We start from the raw sequence: 17,170 nt of genomic DNA on the forward strand, positions 1-17,170 counted from the left end.
TGGGTAATGAAACGTCTCCAAGGAAACCAGCATGCTCTCAGAGAGCACCAAGAACCCCACAGTTCAACGCTGAGCTACATATATCTTCAACTTACAACCAGTTGCAATTGTGTGACTGAGTGGAAAGGGAAGGGATGAGTAGAGAAGAATTGAGTTGGAAGGGACCCTGGAGATCTTCTAGTCCAACCCGCTGTTTAGGCAGGAAATCCGATACCATTTCAGACAAATGGTTGTCCAATATCTGAAAAAAACTTCCAGTGTTGGAATATTCATAACTTCTTGAGGCAAGCTCTTCCACCGATTAATCATTCGAAGAGGATATTTCTTCTTAGTTCTAAGTTGCTTCTCTTCTTGATTAGTTTCCATCCATTGCTTCTAGTCCTGCCTTCAGGTCCTTTGGAGAATAGCTTGGCTCCACCTTCTTTGTGGCATTCTTTGTTGGCCATTTGGCAACTGACCTTCATTTATGGATGCTTGCAGTGTCCTGCAGTCATGTAACCATGTTTTTGAGAGTTTTGTTCAAAACTTTATTTCCTGTTTCTGGCAAAACAGCTCATAGCAAACCATTTCCTTAACAACTGCTGCAAATAAGGTTGTAAACATGAGTCACATGGGTGAGCCGATTTATGCCTGTCACAATTTATGACCATGATAACCAGGCCTCACAACGGCTATACCTCAAGGACGACCTGGGCTGATTATTGCTATTCCTCAGCTCTGATTGTTTCACATGCTGGAAACTTAATTCCTGCCTCTTATTTGTGAAATGTACATTATTAAACTCTCAGCTTGTATTATAATTGTTCTGAAAAATGCCTTCACAATAACAAGGAAGTTAAAAACAGTTTAAAAGTTCCCTCTCTCTTGCTTGAATGAGCGAGGTGAGTAAAATATGGAATCATTGCTTGGCGTCTTTGAGATGAGGAAAATATTGAATCGTTTCTTGACGTCTTGGTTCCGTTCTTTTAAAAAAAAAACCTCCCAGCTTTAAGGAGCAGCAAAAACCTGCAACTTGAGGGTTAACCCTCTTCTCTTTTTCTCCCTCTTCTTTCTGCCAAGTTCAAAAGTCACAAAGAGCCTGTCAACCAACAGGAAAGCAACTCAGAAATGAAAAGGAAAAGCGAAAGAAAGCTCAGCGGAGCGCTCCGGAGAAGAAACGGAAAAAAATTGAGGAGAAAAATTCAAAATGAGCAACGCCGACCTAAGTGAGCAAGAGAGAATCCTGCAGGAATTCCATGCTGGAACAGTTTTCCTTTCAGGAAACAAGGAATGGCTGGTGGGGAAGAATTTCTTCGTCGTGAAATCCACGGTGGAGAGGATTGTGAAATGGGCTTATGAGTCCAGCACTGGCTTGTATCCCTCGGACCCCGTTCCGGTGGGCAGCTACAATGAAGGGCTGCACCTTCAAATGGAGGGCGCTTCCAACGACTTCGACTTCCTCATCCCAATACGGTATAACTCCAAGTTGGCGCTCCGGAGCAGTATCGTCCCCGTTAATTCCTCCAGCCGCCCCACCCACCGGCTCCCTACCTACATCTTCCGCAACAAGGGGATCCGTGATCTTCCTGACAAAGGGCTGCCGGTTTTTTGCCAGGGCACCAAAATGTTTGTGGATATTGAGGACCTTGCAGAGACAGATGTGAAGATTTATTGTAATAAGCCAAAATCAGAGTTGGAGGAAGATGAGGAAGAGGATGATGACCCTGCGTCTTATAAGTTAGAAATGTGCGAGGTAGGTATCAATAGGATGGGCGGGGTGAGGGGGGGGTGGCTCCCCCTAGTGCTGAAATCTGAAATCTGGGACATGTTTGCTGGGTAAAAGATCTTTTTCTAGGCGGGGGAGAAAAAGTTTTCTTTTTTCTTTTTTTACTAGGAGAGTCTCAGCTATCATAATCTGGATCCAGAGCGAATCCTGAAGGACTTTCATCAGTACGTAGGGATCGCCTTGAATCCAGGTGCGCCATTTCAGAAAAATTAACCAGTGCAATGGAAATCCAGTGCAGGAATGGACAACTCTGTTGACCAGACACTGTTAAAATAAGAGAATGTTGTGAACGCTAAAAAAAAAAAAAAAAGGGAGTGCACCTTGCAGATTCACAAAATTAATTTTTCTTGGTGATAAGGAAGGTCTGTGGAGCAAAGGTCCCCAGTCCCCGAGCCGTGGCCCCCACTACTCAGCCATGAGTTTGGAACCAGGCCACGGAAGTGGCAGGCGAGTGAATACACATGTGCATCTCCACTTGTGCAAGCAGCAGGCGGGCGTGTGCGCATGCACTCCATTCCCTCTTCCCCTTACACACCAGTCTGCAAAGCCGGTGTGTGAGGGGGAACATTCAGGCTGCCCCTGAAAAGTGTTCGGAGACTACAATTGGTCCAGAATGCAGCCGCGCGAGCGATACTGGGTGTACCGAGATAAACCCATGTTACACCCATCCTCCGCGAGCTGCACTGGCTCCCGATCGGTCTCCGAACGCGCTTCAAGGTGCTGGTTATCACCTTTAAAGCCCTACATGGCCTAGGACCTGGATATCTATGAGACCGTCTTCTGCCACATACCTCCCAGCGTCCGATAAGATCACACAGGATGGGCCTTCTCCGGGTGCCGTCGACTAGACAATGTTGTCTGGCGGCTCCTCGGGGGAGGGCCTTCTCTGTAGCTGCCCTGGCCCTATGGAACGATCTACCCCCAGAGATCCGGACCCTCCCCACTCTCTCGGCCTTCCGAAAGTCTATTAAGACCTGGCTATTCCGACAGGCCTGGTGCTGTTGACCTCTTGATTGAGGTCCAGCCCCACTAAGGTTGAGTGCATGTTATGTCTTTCTAACTTGTCTTGTCTCTTTATTTTAAATTTTTTAGTATTCTTTTAAATTGATTTTATGTAAGCCGCCCGGAGTCCTTCGGGATTGGGCGGCATATAAATTTATCAAACATTAACATTAACATTGCCATAGGGCCTTCGTCCAGCACGTTTACTATTTATTTATTAAAATGTATATGGTCACCCATGGTAACTCTGGGTGGCTTACAGAAAATTAAACCCCAATACAAAACCCAACAAAGCCCCTCACACCAAGGTGGAAATCCAGCAAGTTCTGACAGATTCTAGAGAACCGGTAGTGGAAATTTTGAGTAGCCTGGAGAACCGCCAAATGCCACCTCTGGCTGGCCCCAGTGAGGGGTGGGAATAGAGATTTTGCAGTATCCTTCCCCTGACACGCATACCAAGCCACTCTCACCAAGCCACACCACACCCACCAAGCCACGCCCACAGTAAAAAAAATTGAATTTCACCACTTCCCCTCACCCCCTGGTGACAACAAAATTGAATCTCACCACTGCCCCTCACCCCCTGGTGGTGACAACAAGGAAACAATTCTTGATGGGGCTCCACATCACCTTGGAGTTCCCAGTCCCAATGGCAAAACTGCCTTCAGGGCCTTTCTAAAGAGTCTCAAGGTGGGGGCCAATCTTATTTCTCCAGAGATAGTGTTCCATAGGGACGGAGCCACCACAGAGAAGGCCCTTCTTATCGGCCCAGATCAGAGGTGAAATTCAGCAGGTTCTGAAAGGTTCTGGAGAACCAGTAGCAGAAATTTTGAGTAGTTTGGCGAAATACCACCTCTGGCTGGCCCCAGAGTGGGGAGGGAATGGGGATTTTGCTGTATCCTTCCCCTGATATACCCATTGAGCCACGCCCACAGAATCAGTAGTAAAAAACATTAAATGTCACCCCACATGGAACTCCTTAATAGAGAGGGCCCATAAAATCTCTCATTTCCCTTCTCTGATGGGCCGGGTAAATGTAACTGGGAAAAGATGGCCCTTTATCTTTCTTTTCAAGATAACCAGACTTGAAAACTAACACTACACTATCAACCCTCAGTATTCAACGATTTGTCATCCATATACATTTTTGCGAATAAATATGATGGTGGAAACTTGCATTGTGCAATTTACCAAGCATCCTATTTGCCTTTTAAATGAAATGTAGAAAAATAAAGCCAGATGTGACCTACTTCGTTTATATTTTCATTAAGGCTGATCCAAACAGAGGAAAGTATGCAGGCCAGATGTTTCAAAAATGTTGTTTGTGAGTAAAATTTAGGGACTCCTAGCCAGGCAAGAGCTTTTAGAGATTTTTAGTGCATGAATAGTCACGTCTTTTCCAATCCTGCCAACTTTACCCTCAAAATAATAGCTACCATTGTTAGACTCCACTGCTCAATTCCCAACAACTCTGAGGTAGAAATGTATAGGCTTCTCGCTACAGTTAGTCCTCAACTTACAACCACAATTGGGACGAGAATTTCCATTGCAAATCAACATGGATGTTAAGTGAGTCGTGTCCAACTGTGCCTTTTTTGGCACAGTTATTAAGCAAATTAATGATGATGTTATCTAAATGGTGTCATTAAGTGAATCCAGCAGCCCTGATTGACTGCCTGTTGGAAGCTGCTGGGAAGGACACAAATGGCAATCACATGGAAGGGACTTTGGAGGTCTTCTAGTCCAGCCCTCTGCTCAAGCAGGAGAACCTATGCCACTTCAGATAAGTGACTGTCTAGACCCATGATGGCTAACATATGGCATGCGTGCCAGAGGTGGCATGCAGAGCACTCTCTGTGGGCACACATGCCATTGCTAGCTGCTCTTCTCGGTTCCTGCGTGCATGTCTTCACAGGCATCAGAGTGCCAATGAACAGCCTGAAAACAGCCTGTCCAAAACCCAGGCTGTTTTTAGGCTGTTTTCCAAGCTTTTTTCAGGCCATTTTCTGGGCTAAAAATGGTCTGAAAACAGTCCGAAAAATGGCCAAAAAACAGGCATGTGCATGCTAGCCAGCTGGCTTTTGGGTTTCCAATGTTTTGGTGCACACACATGCATGCACGTTCTGGTCTGGGCACTCAGTTCCAAAAAGGTTTGCCATCAAGACTCATCTTAAAAACATCCAGTGATGGAGCGCCCATGATTTCTGGAGGCAAGCTGTTCCACTGGTTAATTGTCCTCACTGTTAGAAAGTTTCCCCTTAATTCCAGGTTGCCTTTCTGTTTGATTAGTTTCCAACCATTGTTTCTTGCCCTGCCCTCTGGTGCTTTGGAGAGTAATTTGACCCCCTCTTCTTTGTGGCAGCCCCTCAAATACTGGAATACTGCTATCTTGTCACCCAATAGTCCTTCTTTTCTTTAGAATACTAGCCAAACTGAAATCTTGCAGCCATTTTTCATATGGTTTAATCTCCAGGCCTTTGATCATCTTAGTTGCTCTTCTCTGCACTTTTTCCAAAGTCTCAACCTCTTTTTTGTGGTATGATGACCAAAATTGGTTGCCGTACTTCAGGTGTGGTCTTATCAAGGTTTTATAAAGTGGTACTAATGCTTCGCATGATCTTGATTCTGTGCCTCTGTTTAATGTAACCATGGGGATTCTGCAATAGTTTTTAAGTTCTGAAGGCTGGTTGCAGGTCATTTTTTTTTTAGTTCTATTACAACTTCAGCTGTTAAATGAATGGTTGTATGTGGAGGACTATCTGTATATCAAGATGCCATAGAAATGTGTGTCTACTATTCTCTTTGACTTTTTCCTATTTCTCTTTCCCATCTCCCCAGAGTACACTCATCCTCGACAAAACGGTAAGTTCACATTTTTCTATGGGGAGAACATGCTGAGGGATTGGATTGGGCTTCAGTGGTCCTATTGCTGGTTTATTGGGTTTTAATAAACGAAAGCAGCGATTACAGAATATAAAACCATAAAACTGGACCGCATTCCTTAAATTTATACTGGACTCCTCTTCAACTTTTAGATCCTGTTTTCAAACTTCGAATGTTGCCTTCCCGAGTCCCGAGAATACCTAACAACATAAGAGGTAAATTGATTTTTTTTCACTGCCCTTTTTTTTTTCCAAATAGGAAACATTCATCATTAGCAGATGCACCTTTGTTATCCTTTGAGTTGCCCTTCTATAAAAATTAACTGACCCTAGATTAACAAATTTATTAGAAACCCCGCCTGGCAAGAAATTAGCTTCTCAGGAATGTCCCAAAGGTGCTTTTTCAAAAGGCAAATTGACTTTCTTTGTTTTTCCTTGAAAACGTTTCACTTCTCATCCAAGAAGCTTCTTCAGTTCTGACAGGTAGAGAATGGAAAGATTTATATTCCTTGCAGTCATCTGGCCATTAACATTCTCTCTGAGAATACTTGAGCTAACTTGGAGGTTTATCTGTGCCCTTCAAGTGGCCTCATCAACTCTCAAGTGTGAGTGTTAACAACCAGATGACTGCAAGGAATATAAATCCTTCCATTCCCTACCATTCCATCAGAACTGAAGAAGCTTCTTGGATGGGAAGTGAAATATTTTCAAGGAAAAAAAATGTTTTCCATTGCCTATTGGAAAAGCATCTTTGGCACAACCATGACCTGAATGACTGAGAACCTCCATAGATTTTTTCAGGAATGAATAAGATGATGATTAGAGACAGATTCTTTGAATGGATCTAGTGCCTTTTGGCCTTTTTTTGTCTTTGAATTTCAAATGTGTTCCATTCCATTCCCATTGTTGGTGTCTTTACATTATTTCATTTTTAATTCAAATGAGGGGCCTTGAATTACGTGATTTTGCTACTTGCATTTGAGCCACTCTAGAAGTAGAAGTACATTTAAATAGGTCCACAACAAAAAAAAAGAGGGAAATATGTACTTATGCACAAATACAGGTGGAACTCGAAAAATTAGAATAGCGTGCAAAAGTTCATTTATTTAAGTAATGCAACTTAAAAGGTGAAACTAACAGATGAGATAAGACTCATTACATGCAAAGCAAGATAGTTCAAGCCGTGATTTGTCATAATTGTGATGATTATGGCTTACAGCTCATGAAAACCCCAAATCCACCATCTCAAAAAATTAGAATATTACATGCAATCAATAAAACAAGGATTGTACATAGAACAATATCAGACCTCTGAAAAGTATAAGCATGTACCGGTATATGTACTCAGTACTTGGTTTGGGCCCCTTTTGCATCAATTACTGCCTCAATGCGGCGTGGCATGGAAGCTATCAGCCTGTGGCACTGCTGAGGGGTTATGGAAGACCAGGATGCTTCAATAGCGGCCTTCAGCTCTTCTGCATTGTTCGGTCTCGTGTCTCTCATCTTTCTCTTGGCAATGCCCCATAGATTCTCTATGGGGTTCAGGTCAAGCGAGTTTGCTGGCCAATCAAGCACAGTAATCCCACGGTCATTGAACCAGGTTTTGGTGCTTTTGGCAGTGTGGGCAGCTGGAAAAGGAAGTCAGCATCCCCATAAAGCTCGTCTGCGGAAGGAAGCATGAAGTGCTCCAAAATCTCCTGGTAGATGGCTGCGTTGATCCTGGTCTTAATGAAGTTCAGTGGTCCAAAGTCCTGTTGCTCAGTGGTCCCATGTCCTCTTTTCTGATGGGAGCAACTTTTGCATCTCATTTGGAAACCAAGGACCCAGAGTATGGAGGAAAAATGGAGAGGCCAATCAAGCACAGTAATCCCACGGTCATTGAACCAGGTTTTAGCGCTCTTGGCAAAAGTTGCTCTCATGGGGATGCTGACTTCATTTTCCAGCTGCCCATACTGCCAAAAGCACCAAAACCTGATTCAATGACCGTGGATGCGCGCACTGGGAACAGGCTCTCCCTTGCTGAGGTCCGATTCTGGAGGCTCCAGAAGCAGCACATAACTCCCAGATGGCCCTGGTCCCCTCTCTGCCTCCGACACCGAGCCCTCGTCTGAGCCTTCCCCAGGCTCCAGAATGGGCCCATGTTCCTCCCCAACCTCCTCACTGTCTGACTCTACTGCCAGCTCCACAGGCTGCCAGAGGACTACAACAGAAGGAATGAAGGAAATTATATACCTAGGTGCATTCATTCATATGAATGAAATCTTTTTTTTTCATTCATATGTACAAACATACATACATATATATGTCATAATTATATGCAAATACAGTTTGTATAAGAGTATGATATTTGCATAACATTTGTATATTATAATTTTTGAAAAACTGGATAGCGTACTAGTTAGAGCTCCCTTTCATGTGGAAGACCAGGGTTCAAATCCCAGATGGTACCTACCTTACCAGTAGTGGTCCTTGGGCAAAGACCCCCCCAACAGTTCGCCTGTCTTGCTTCAACATATGAGAGTGACGTGTGTGTGTGCGTGTGTGCGCTTCCTATTTAGTTAAGCTTTTAGAGTTGCTAAACTAGTTTTTACTAGTTTTATTTTCCTCACTATGCAATGCAGTACAAATAGACCTCAACTTACAATTTGTTTAGTGACTGTTTAACATTACAATGGCACTGAACAAGGGTGACTTATGACCAGCTTTAAACATTTATGACCATTGCACCATCCGCATGGTGTGATAAAAATTCAGGTGATTTGACAACTGGCATAAATTTATGACTAGGGTTACAGCATCTGGGGGGTCAGTGATCTCCATTTGCAATCTTCCCAGCTGGCTTCCAACAAGCAAAGTCAATGGGGAAAGTTGGATTAATTTAATGACTACTTAACTGCCTTGGCAAAAAACCCAAAAAGATTATAAAATTGGGCAAGTCTCACTTAACTGCCTCACTTAGAAATGGACATTCTGATCCCAACTTTGGTCGTAAGTTGAAGACTTCCTGTATTTACGATTCAGGGCTGTGCATTGCTTTGGGAAATAATACCATGGATCTGTTTTCCTCCGACACATTTCTAGAGAACATCCAATTAAAGACCTTGGATTTAAGTGGTCCAGCCATCCAATTGGTTTTCAAGGAAGGGAATGAAACTATCCTGGTGAAGCTGGTGCCGGCCATTCAGAAGGCAATAGAGTTCTCCAACGAATGGATGAGGGAAGATCTCACCCACCTTTCTGACTGGTGGGACGGTGACCTCACCAATGAAAAGAAGAGCTTCCTCCGGAAGGTCCAAGCCCTTAAGGAAGTGGGGCTAGAGCTCATCCCAAAGGGGGGATTCTGGAGGTAAAAAAAAAACCTACTAATTTGGTGGAAGGGATGGGGTGGCCAAGGCTGAGGCAGTGCAGCAGGACATGGCTTTAAGCCAGTGGTGGGATCCAAATAATTTAACAACTGGTTCTCTGCCCTAATGACCAGCTGGTAGGTGTGGCTCGGTGGTCTTGTGACTGGGTGGGCATGGCCCAGTGGTGGGTTTCAATTTTTTTTAGAACCTCTTCTGTAGGTATGCCCTGCTTTGTGGGAGTGGCTTGCTGGCCATGGACTGGGTGGGAGTGGCTTGGCAGTCATGTGACTGGGTGGGAGTGGTCAACTTGTAAATTGTGGTGAAACTCACTTAACAATTCTCTTGCTTAGCAACCAGAATGTTGGCTCAGAAACTCTGGCATTTGAAGCACGCAAGTCTTAAAGCTGTCAAGTTACAAGACCCTTCCACCCCTAATCTTTTAGAGAAAAAAAAACCCAGGGGTGTTCAAATTTTACAGCTTTAAGACTTGTGGACTTCAACTCCCAGAATTCCTCTTCTCACTCTTTATCTTGATGATGTAGGGACTGGTGGGGGGAGGGAGCTGGAACTGGATTTAAATGGCACTGTAGATTTGTGGAACCTCTTCTATAGAAGAGGTTAGAACTGGCAGGAACCCACCCTTAGCATGGCCAACTCAATGTCACTCACGTTGATAGGCGCTTCGCCTTAGCTGTTACAATGTAATAAGGGTTAACCGGAGAGGCAGTTTCTGTAAGCAGGGCAATAAAGATTAGGCTAGAAATAAACCAGAATGTTTCCTTCCTGCCTTCCTTACAGGATGAGCCTTGTAAAGTAGGAAAAACCAAAAGGAGATTTCTTCCAACAACCGGTTCTTCAAACTGATTAGAAAGTTAACAACCGGTTCTCCCAAATAGGTGCGAACTGGCTGAATCCCACCACTGCTTATACTTCAGTATTTCTCAACTTTGGCTACTTGAAGACAGGTGGACTTCAACTCCCAGAATTCCCCAGCCAGCACCTTCAAGTGGGCAAGGTTGAGAAACACTGGACTTGTTGCTCACAATTATCATCATATCCAGGTGACCCATCTACTTTGAGCAATTCTAAACCAAAGATGCTTCCTAATGCACAGAAATACTAATCTAGCACTTCTTCGGAACTCTTTAAAGCAGCTGCATCTTTTCCCAGATTATGGATAAGTCTAGAGTCCATTGTTTTCACTTTGTCTGCCCAGGTTAAGAAAGAAGGTGAGCTGCAAACTTAAGATACACAGGGAGGACACCTGAGCTGGATATATGGTTCTAAAGCTCCTGTTTGAAGAACTGTAACAATATTCCTAACCACCATTTTCCCTGGGAACCAGGCTGTCTTTCAGCTGTGCTGAGGAGCTGATCCTTAAAGAAGTCGACGCTGATGGAGGGCAGAGACAGGCAGCTTTACGACTGCTCAAGTTTGTTAACCAGACTAGATGGACCCCGGAGTACGGCAAAATCTTGACTTCCTACCATCTTAAGGTGAATCTTCTGAACTAACTGTGCACTAGGCCAGGTTAAGCCTCCATCTCATCCTCATGAAGATACATTGAAATTCCCCATATGCAGGTAGTCCTCATTTTATGACCACAATTTCCATTGCTAAGGAAGACATTTGTTAAGTCAATCATGCCTGATTTTATGATCTTTATTGCCAAGTTTTTAAAGCGAATCTCTGCCATTTTTTTAAAATCTTTTTTTCTTTTTTTTTCTTTTTTTTTCGTGAAAATACGTTTATTTCCATTTCATTCCATACAATCACATGTATACTGTGCATAACCGGGGCATATAACATTGAATAATAAACACAGCCCTCGCTTTTATAGACAATACCCCCCAAAATACAAACCCAATATACCACCTTGACCCACCATACACCCTCTTTCACCCCCCTCCAACTTTCATTCTTCCTTCCAACATACCCTTCTACTTCCTACTTCCCCTCCCCCTCTATCACTCCTCTCTCCCAATACATTCCCTCCCTTCCTTCTCCTCCTGCCTCCAATCCTCTCTCCCACCCTCTCCACCCCTCCTTCTTCTTACACTCTACTCCTCCCTTCGGTGTACCTCTATTGTCTACCAATATGTTCAGCTTGTCCTATTTTTACACTAACATTAAAAAGCCACAGTATACAAGTGCAATCATGTGCTTTAAGATCTAACACATATTATATTTCCCCCCTCCCCCCCTCCCCCTAGAGCCCCACCTCCCTTCCCTCCCCCCAACTTCCCAGAGCCCGTACACGGTATAACTTTTTAGCAAACACAGTCTAAAATGTCTTAAAACAAAGCAGAAAAAAAAAAGGTTGATAAGATCTCTACGTTGAACTCAGCTTCTTACTGTTACCCAAACTTTAAACAGTTTAAGTTATTGCTAATCTTAAGGATAGGCTATCTGGAGTTTCTTAGTCCCATATTTGCTTTGTGTATAATCAATCCATTTTTTCCAATCTCGTTTATATCTCTCGTTTGAATGTTCTTTAAGATATGCTGAAATTTTTGCCATTTCGGCTAAGTTTATAACTTTCAAAGTCCATTCTTGAGTTGTAGGCACATCTTTCTTCTTCCAGTATTGCGCCACCAACAGTCTTGCTGCCGTTATTAAGTACAGAACCAAGTTAATCTCTACCGTTGTAAAGTCAGTACATATGCCTAGTAAAAACAATCTCTGCCATTGTTAAGCGGATCACACGGTGATTATGTGAATCTGGGTTCCCCCACTGATTTTTGGAAGCCAGCTGGGAAGGTCACAGTGTTTTTTTCAGTGCTGTTATAACTTTGGTCTTTAAGGGAATGGGTAAGTTAAGGAGTACTTATTGCTCTTGCATAAATGTGCATACAGACTCACTTTTACCCCACATGGGAGCATGTTAAATTGGTAGCAATAAAAACACCTCCCTTCTGCAGTCCCCTTTCCCTCTGCTGCCGTGGTCTGTATGTTATAGAGAGCTTTGCATGATTTAATCCAGATAGCATCAATTGCTGACTTCTACTTTCATAAAATCTCAGCTGCCCTCGCATATAACCACCGCCCAAATCCCTCCCTTCTTACCCCTTCTTGACGTAAACCTAGGAGTGTGATGATTGACCCAACCCAAGGAAGTCATGAGGTCTGAACCTCCAAAGTCAGCCTAAGAATGGTTCTGTTGCCTTTCCTCTCCTGCAGACCCTTTTGCTGTGGAGCTGTGAGATCCATCCCCGCAAAGAGGCCTGGGAGACTCTGCTGTCCTCTCTAAAGACCCTCCTGGGGCTGCTGAAACACACCCTGGCCCAGAAACGCCTCCCTCACTACTTCCTGAAGCCTCTCAATCTCTTCAACAAACGTTACAATACCAGTAACGACATCTACTGGCCCTTGTCCTTGGAGACCCTCGCCCACGAGGTTTCAGCCATGCTGGAAGATGCCACAGCCTATCTTGTCCTTGGCCACGAATCCCCAGGCTGCTCGGTCAACCGGGACTATGAAGAGAAAACTGCAGCTCTCCAGGAGTTTAAAGAAAGACATCAGGAAGAACTGGAAAAGTTGAAGAGAATGGAAGATGAACATATGTATGAGGAAGTGGAAACTACTGAAGAATAAACTGTGCTGAGCTTTCTAAAATTGTTTTATACTGCCATAAAATCTAGCTTTGTTCCCAGGCCCGTGATTAATTATTTTGAGGGTTTGGATGGAATATTTGATTTAGTTTGTGTTGTTTTTAGATCATTTTACTCCGGATTGTCAATGTGATTTTAACGTTTAATCTCGTTTTATGATATATATATATTTTTTGGAAGGAAGAGATTGTATGCTACCTAAGGTCCACTGGAGTTGGGTCAGCTCTAATGATTTGAAATAATAAATAACTTTTCCTTCATCTCAAAAAGATCACTTTAATTGCTTGGATAAAATTTGCTCCAAAGTCCATTTCTCCCAGCACCTTAAACATAAAGGCGCAATTTAGATTGTCGAATGCCTTCTCTGCATTTACAAAAATTAAGGCAGCCTGTTTCTATTGTAAGTATTCAATAATGTTTAAGATAGTCCTCACATTATCTCTCAGCTGTCTTTTCAGCAGAAAGCCTGCTTGGTCTTCATGTATATATACCTGCAAAATCTTCTTTAATCTTTCTGCCAGAAGAGCAGCAAAGAGTTTGTAATCTTTATTTAATAATGAGATTGGTCTATAGTTCTGTCTTTGTAACATCCTGACCCTCCTTTGGGAGCAACACAATATTTGGCTTCTTTCCATGTCTGGGGTATATTTCCCCACTGTAGTATATCATTCATTGTGTCCTTTAGTGGTTCATACATACCCCTCAGCAATCTCCACACTTCATACAAAAAGTTTAGACTCTGGAAGCCAAATCTATTAAGTCAGGTAATAATATAAAATCCACTGAAATGCTTAAGCCAAAAATTACAAAAATAGTTTCAGAAATAGTTTCCACATGTTTTAGTTTCAGATTGTATCAGGCTTCTTTTTCCGGCTCGGCTATCTCAGCTCCTCCCTCTCGCCATTTTAATTGCACTGCACGTGTGTGCATAGCGTGCATCAAACGCATGTGTGCAGCACTTATACGAGCAAACCAGCAGTAGTGTCTGCCAGAACCCACACCTGTTACAGCCCACTTTATGATTTTAGAAATTTTTGGAAGGCCAGGTTCACTGAATTGCATATTTAAACCCAGCATTTTTGAATCAGGCAAATTGAACCCTTTTTCAAGTTTTATTTTTCAAGCTCAGGTTTGTTTTTTTTTCTTATTTATTCCTACACAGCCATCCTTTTTTTGCTAAGAAATTGTGATGCAGAGGCAGGGTGTGTTTTATTGCTGCCACCAGCAATAAAAGAGCAGAAAAAGCATCTGGGTGTGATATGTGTTATTGTGCATTGGCTGCTTTTTTTGTCAAAAAAATTATTAGGTTATAAAATAAGATACAAAATACAAAAGAAAATAGGAAGACAGTGAGGTGAAAGGGGAGAAGGAGAAGTAAGCAAGGGTTGGGGGGGGGTGGAGAATTAATTTCCGACTCCCTCTATTGCAGTAAAATAAATCATTAACATCAGACCACAACTTTTTGTTTTTCCTAAGTAATATAAATACTAACTATATTGCCGCTCTGATAGCGTCCGCTGAGTCACGCCCTGCCGCCTTGTTTAGGGTGACCCGCTCCCTCCTAAATGGGAGGATTGCGGATAACCCCTTACAAGGTAGAGCAGAGGAATATGTCCAGTTCCTCGCGGACAAAGTTGCTCGGCTTCGGATGGACCTGGACTCCAATTGCGCAGAGCCAGCCGGGGTACCGGGGGAAGGTCTTGAACGACATCTCTGGACTGACTTTCAACCTGTTGCTCCTGATGAAGTGGATAAGGCCATGGGAGTGGTGAGTGCTGCCACGTGTATACTGGACCCGTGCCCCTCCTGGCTGGTCGCGAACAGCAAGGAGGTGACGCGGAGCTGGATCCAGGCGATGGTGAATGCCTCTCTTCGGGAGGGCTTCTTCCCACCGGCATTGAAGACAGCGGTGGTGAGACCCCTCCTGAAGAAGCCATCGCTGGATCCAGCCATTTTGAATAACTACCGTCCAGTCTCCAACCTCCCCTTTATTGGGAAGGTTGTTGAGAAAGTGGTAGCCTCTCAACTCCGACGGTCCTTGGATGAAGCCGATTATCTGGACTCTTTTCAGTCTGGATTCAGGCCTGGCTACAGCACGGAAACCGCTTTGGTCGCACTGACCGATGATCTCTGGAGAGCCAGGGATGGAGGTCATCCCTCCATCCTAGTGCTTCTCGATCTCTCAGCGGCCTTCGATACCATCGACCATGGTATCCTTCTGCGACGGTTACGAGAGGTGGGGGTGGGAAGCACCGTTTTTCGGTGGTTCTCCTCCTACCTCTCGGACAGGTCGCAGTCGGTGTTGGTCGGGGGGCAAAGGTCGACCCCTAGGCCCCTGAAATATGGGGTCCCCCAGGGTTCGGTCCTATCCCCCCTCCTGTTTAACATCTACATGAAGCCGCTGGGGGAGATCATTCGACGGCACAGGATAAAATATCATCAATACGTGGACGATACCCAGTTGTATCTGTCCGCCCCGTGCCAACTCAGTGAAGCGGTTGACATGATGTGCCAGTGCCTGGAGGCTGTCAGGGTCTGGATGGGGGTTAACAAGCTTGCACTCAATCCAGACAAGACCGAGTGGCTGTTGTGTTTCCCTCCCAAAAATTTGGTTAGTATTCCATCACTCAGGCTGGGGGGTGAAAATTTACGCCTCAGACAGGGCTCGCAATTTGGGAGTCCTCCTGGACCCACAGCTGACCTTAGAACATCATTTGTCAGCTGTGACCAGGGGGGCATTTGCCCAGGTCCGCCTGGTGCACCAGGTGCATCCCTACCTGAACCGGGAGGCACTCGCAACAGTCACTCATGCCCTCGTGACCTCAAGACTGGACTACTGCAATGCGCTCTATATGGGGCAGCCCTTGAAGAGCATTCAGAGACTTCAACTCGTCCAGAATGCAGCTGCGCGAGCGATCGTGGGTGCACCTCGGTACACCCACATTACACCTATCTTCCGCGAGCTGCACTGGTTACCGATCGGTTTCCGGATACACTTCAAGGTGCTAGTCGTCACGTATAAAGCCCTTCATGGTATAGGACCTGGGTACTTGAGAGACCGCCTGCTGCCAATTACCTCCCAAAGACCCATTAGATCACACAGGGTTGGCCTCCTCCGGGTTCCGTCTACTAGCCAATGCCATCTGGCTACCACCCGGGGGAGGGCCTTCTCTGTGGCAGCTCCGGCCCTTTGGAACGAACTCCCCGCAGAGATTCGGACCCTCACCTCTCTCCAGGCCTTCCAAAAAGCTGTTAAAACCTGGCTGTGTCAGCAGGCCTGGGGTTGATGAGTTCCCTTCCCCTCTCGATCAGTGTGGCTGTTGCCTATTTTTAAATGCTTGTATTGTGCTTTTGTGTTTCCCTTTCCCCCTTGGGTTGTTCGCCGCCCTGAGTCCCGCAGGGAATAGGCCGGCATATAAATAAAACAAGCCTCAAACCTCAAACCTAAGCAAAAAGTTGTGGTCTATAAAGACATATTAATCTAATCGGTAAAACCCAAAATCAGTGTTTCTTTTTTCCCCACCTCAAACACAAAGTTCAGAAGCGGTCTTCATGTGATCACAAAGGTACTTATATTCTTTAATCAAAAGGGTCAGTTTAGCCATTTCTGCCAACTCCATCAGCTTCTGTAGCCATTCGTGCATGGTGGGACTCCTCTCCTGCAGACCCATTTGCTGTGGAGCTGTGAGATCCATCCCTGCAAAGAGGCCTGGGAGACTTTGCTGTCCTCTCTAAAGATTCTCTTGGGGCTGCTGAAACACACCCTGGCCCAGAAACGCCTCCCTCACTACTTCCTGAAGCCTCTCAATCTCTTCAACAAAAGCTACAATACCAGCAATGCAGTGGTGGGTTTCAAATTTGTTTAGAACCTATTCTGTGGGTGTGGCCTATTTTGTGGGCATGGCTTGGCACTCATGAGACCAGGCAGGTATGGCCAACTTGACATCACTCATGCACACTCAGTCACATGACCACCACCCCCAAGTCATGTGGCAAAAAATATTGGGACTCCTAGGAAGGGCGGGAGAAGAGGGGGGGGGGGAAATCTCCCAAAAATAGACCACTGGAGGATTAAGGGCCGAAATTAGGGAGATCTGAGAGAGGAATCCAATAGAAAGCTATCACATGCTGGTGAAAGAACTTTGGGAGAACGGAGGAGGCAAGGCAGAGGGGAATCCAGGAGAAAATTCCTGAGCTTACCGCTGCTGTCTGGTGGATTATGCCGCTGGACCTTTCCATGCTTTTCCGTTCATCACCTCCACTCCCAGGTATGGGACTTAACACAGAATTGGGCTAGGATAGTGCGGATGGGTGGGGGGAAGCAAGCGATGGAATGGCTTCTGGATGGGCAGGGGTGAGCGAGGAGCGACAGGGCTGGAGAGGTGTTCCGGAAGTTACTTCCGGGTCCACTGGTCAAATCTCCTCTCATCGGCTCAGTAAATCTCACCATCCGGTTCTCCTGATTCGGTGTGAACTGGCAGAAACCCACTACTGCAGCAATGACATCTACCAGCCCTTGTCCTTGGAGACCCTTGCCCATGAAATTTCAGCCATGCTGGCAGATGC

General features: G+C 44.9%; 1 protein-coding gene across 1 annotated transcript; it reads left to right on the plus strand.

Annotated features, from left to right (window-relative positions):
• Window positions 1-1,103: 1,103 nt before the first annotated feature.
• On the plus strand, window positions 1,104-12,873 carry LOC106543311 (uncharacterized). The gene is made up of 7 exons (XM_087714035.1): window positions 1,104-1,732; window positions 1,874-1,955; window positions 5,606-5,629; window positions 5,803-5,865; window positions 8,731-8,995; window positions 10,339-10,489; window positions 12,174-12,873. The coding sequence occupies exons 1-7, from the start codon at window positions 1,187-1,189 to the stop codon at window positions 12,585-12,587; spliced, it is 1,545 nt and encodes a 514-aa protein (XP_087570161.1). The 5' UTR covers window positions 1,104-1,186; the 3' UTR covers window positions 12,588-12,873.
• The last annotated feature ends 4,297 nt before the right edge of the window (window positions 12,874-17,170 follow it).

Source organism: Thamnophis sirtalis, unplaced genomic scaffold, assembly GCF_051295495.1.
Source record: "Thamnophis sirtalis isolate CommonGarterSnake01/CBP01778 unplaced genomic scaffold, rThaSir2_p1.2 scaffold_4, whole genome shotgun sequence".
NCBI classification, from domain to species: domain Eukaryota; kingdom Metazoa; phylum Chordata; class Lepidosauria; order Squamata; family Natricidae; genus Thamnophis; species Thamnophis sirtalis.

What these genes read in the sequence shown, in the direction of transcription:
- LOC106543311 (XM_087714035.1), top strand. Translation starts at nt 1,187, where the DNA reads ATGAGCAACGCCGACCTAAGTGAGCAAGAGAGAATCCTGCAGGAATTC. An exon ending in CACTCATCCTCGACAAAACG is followed by an intron (nt 5,630 to 5,802) that starts GTAAGTTCACAT and finishes TTCAACTTTTAG; the next exon opens with ATCCTGTTTTCAAACTTCGA. An exon ending in AATACCTAACAACATAAGAG is followed by an intron (nt 5,866 to 8,730) that starts GTAAATTGATTT and finishes ACACATTTCTAG; the next exon opens with AGAACATCCAATTAAAGACC.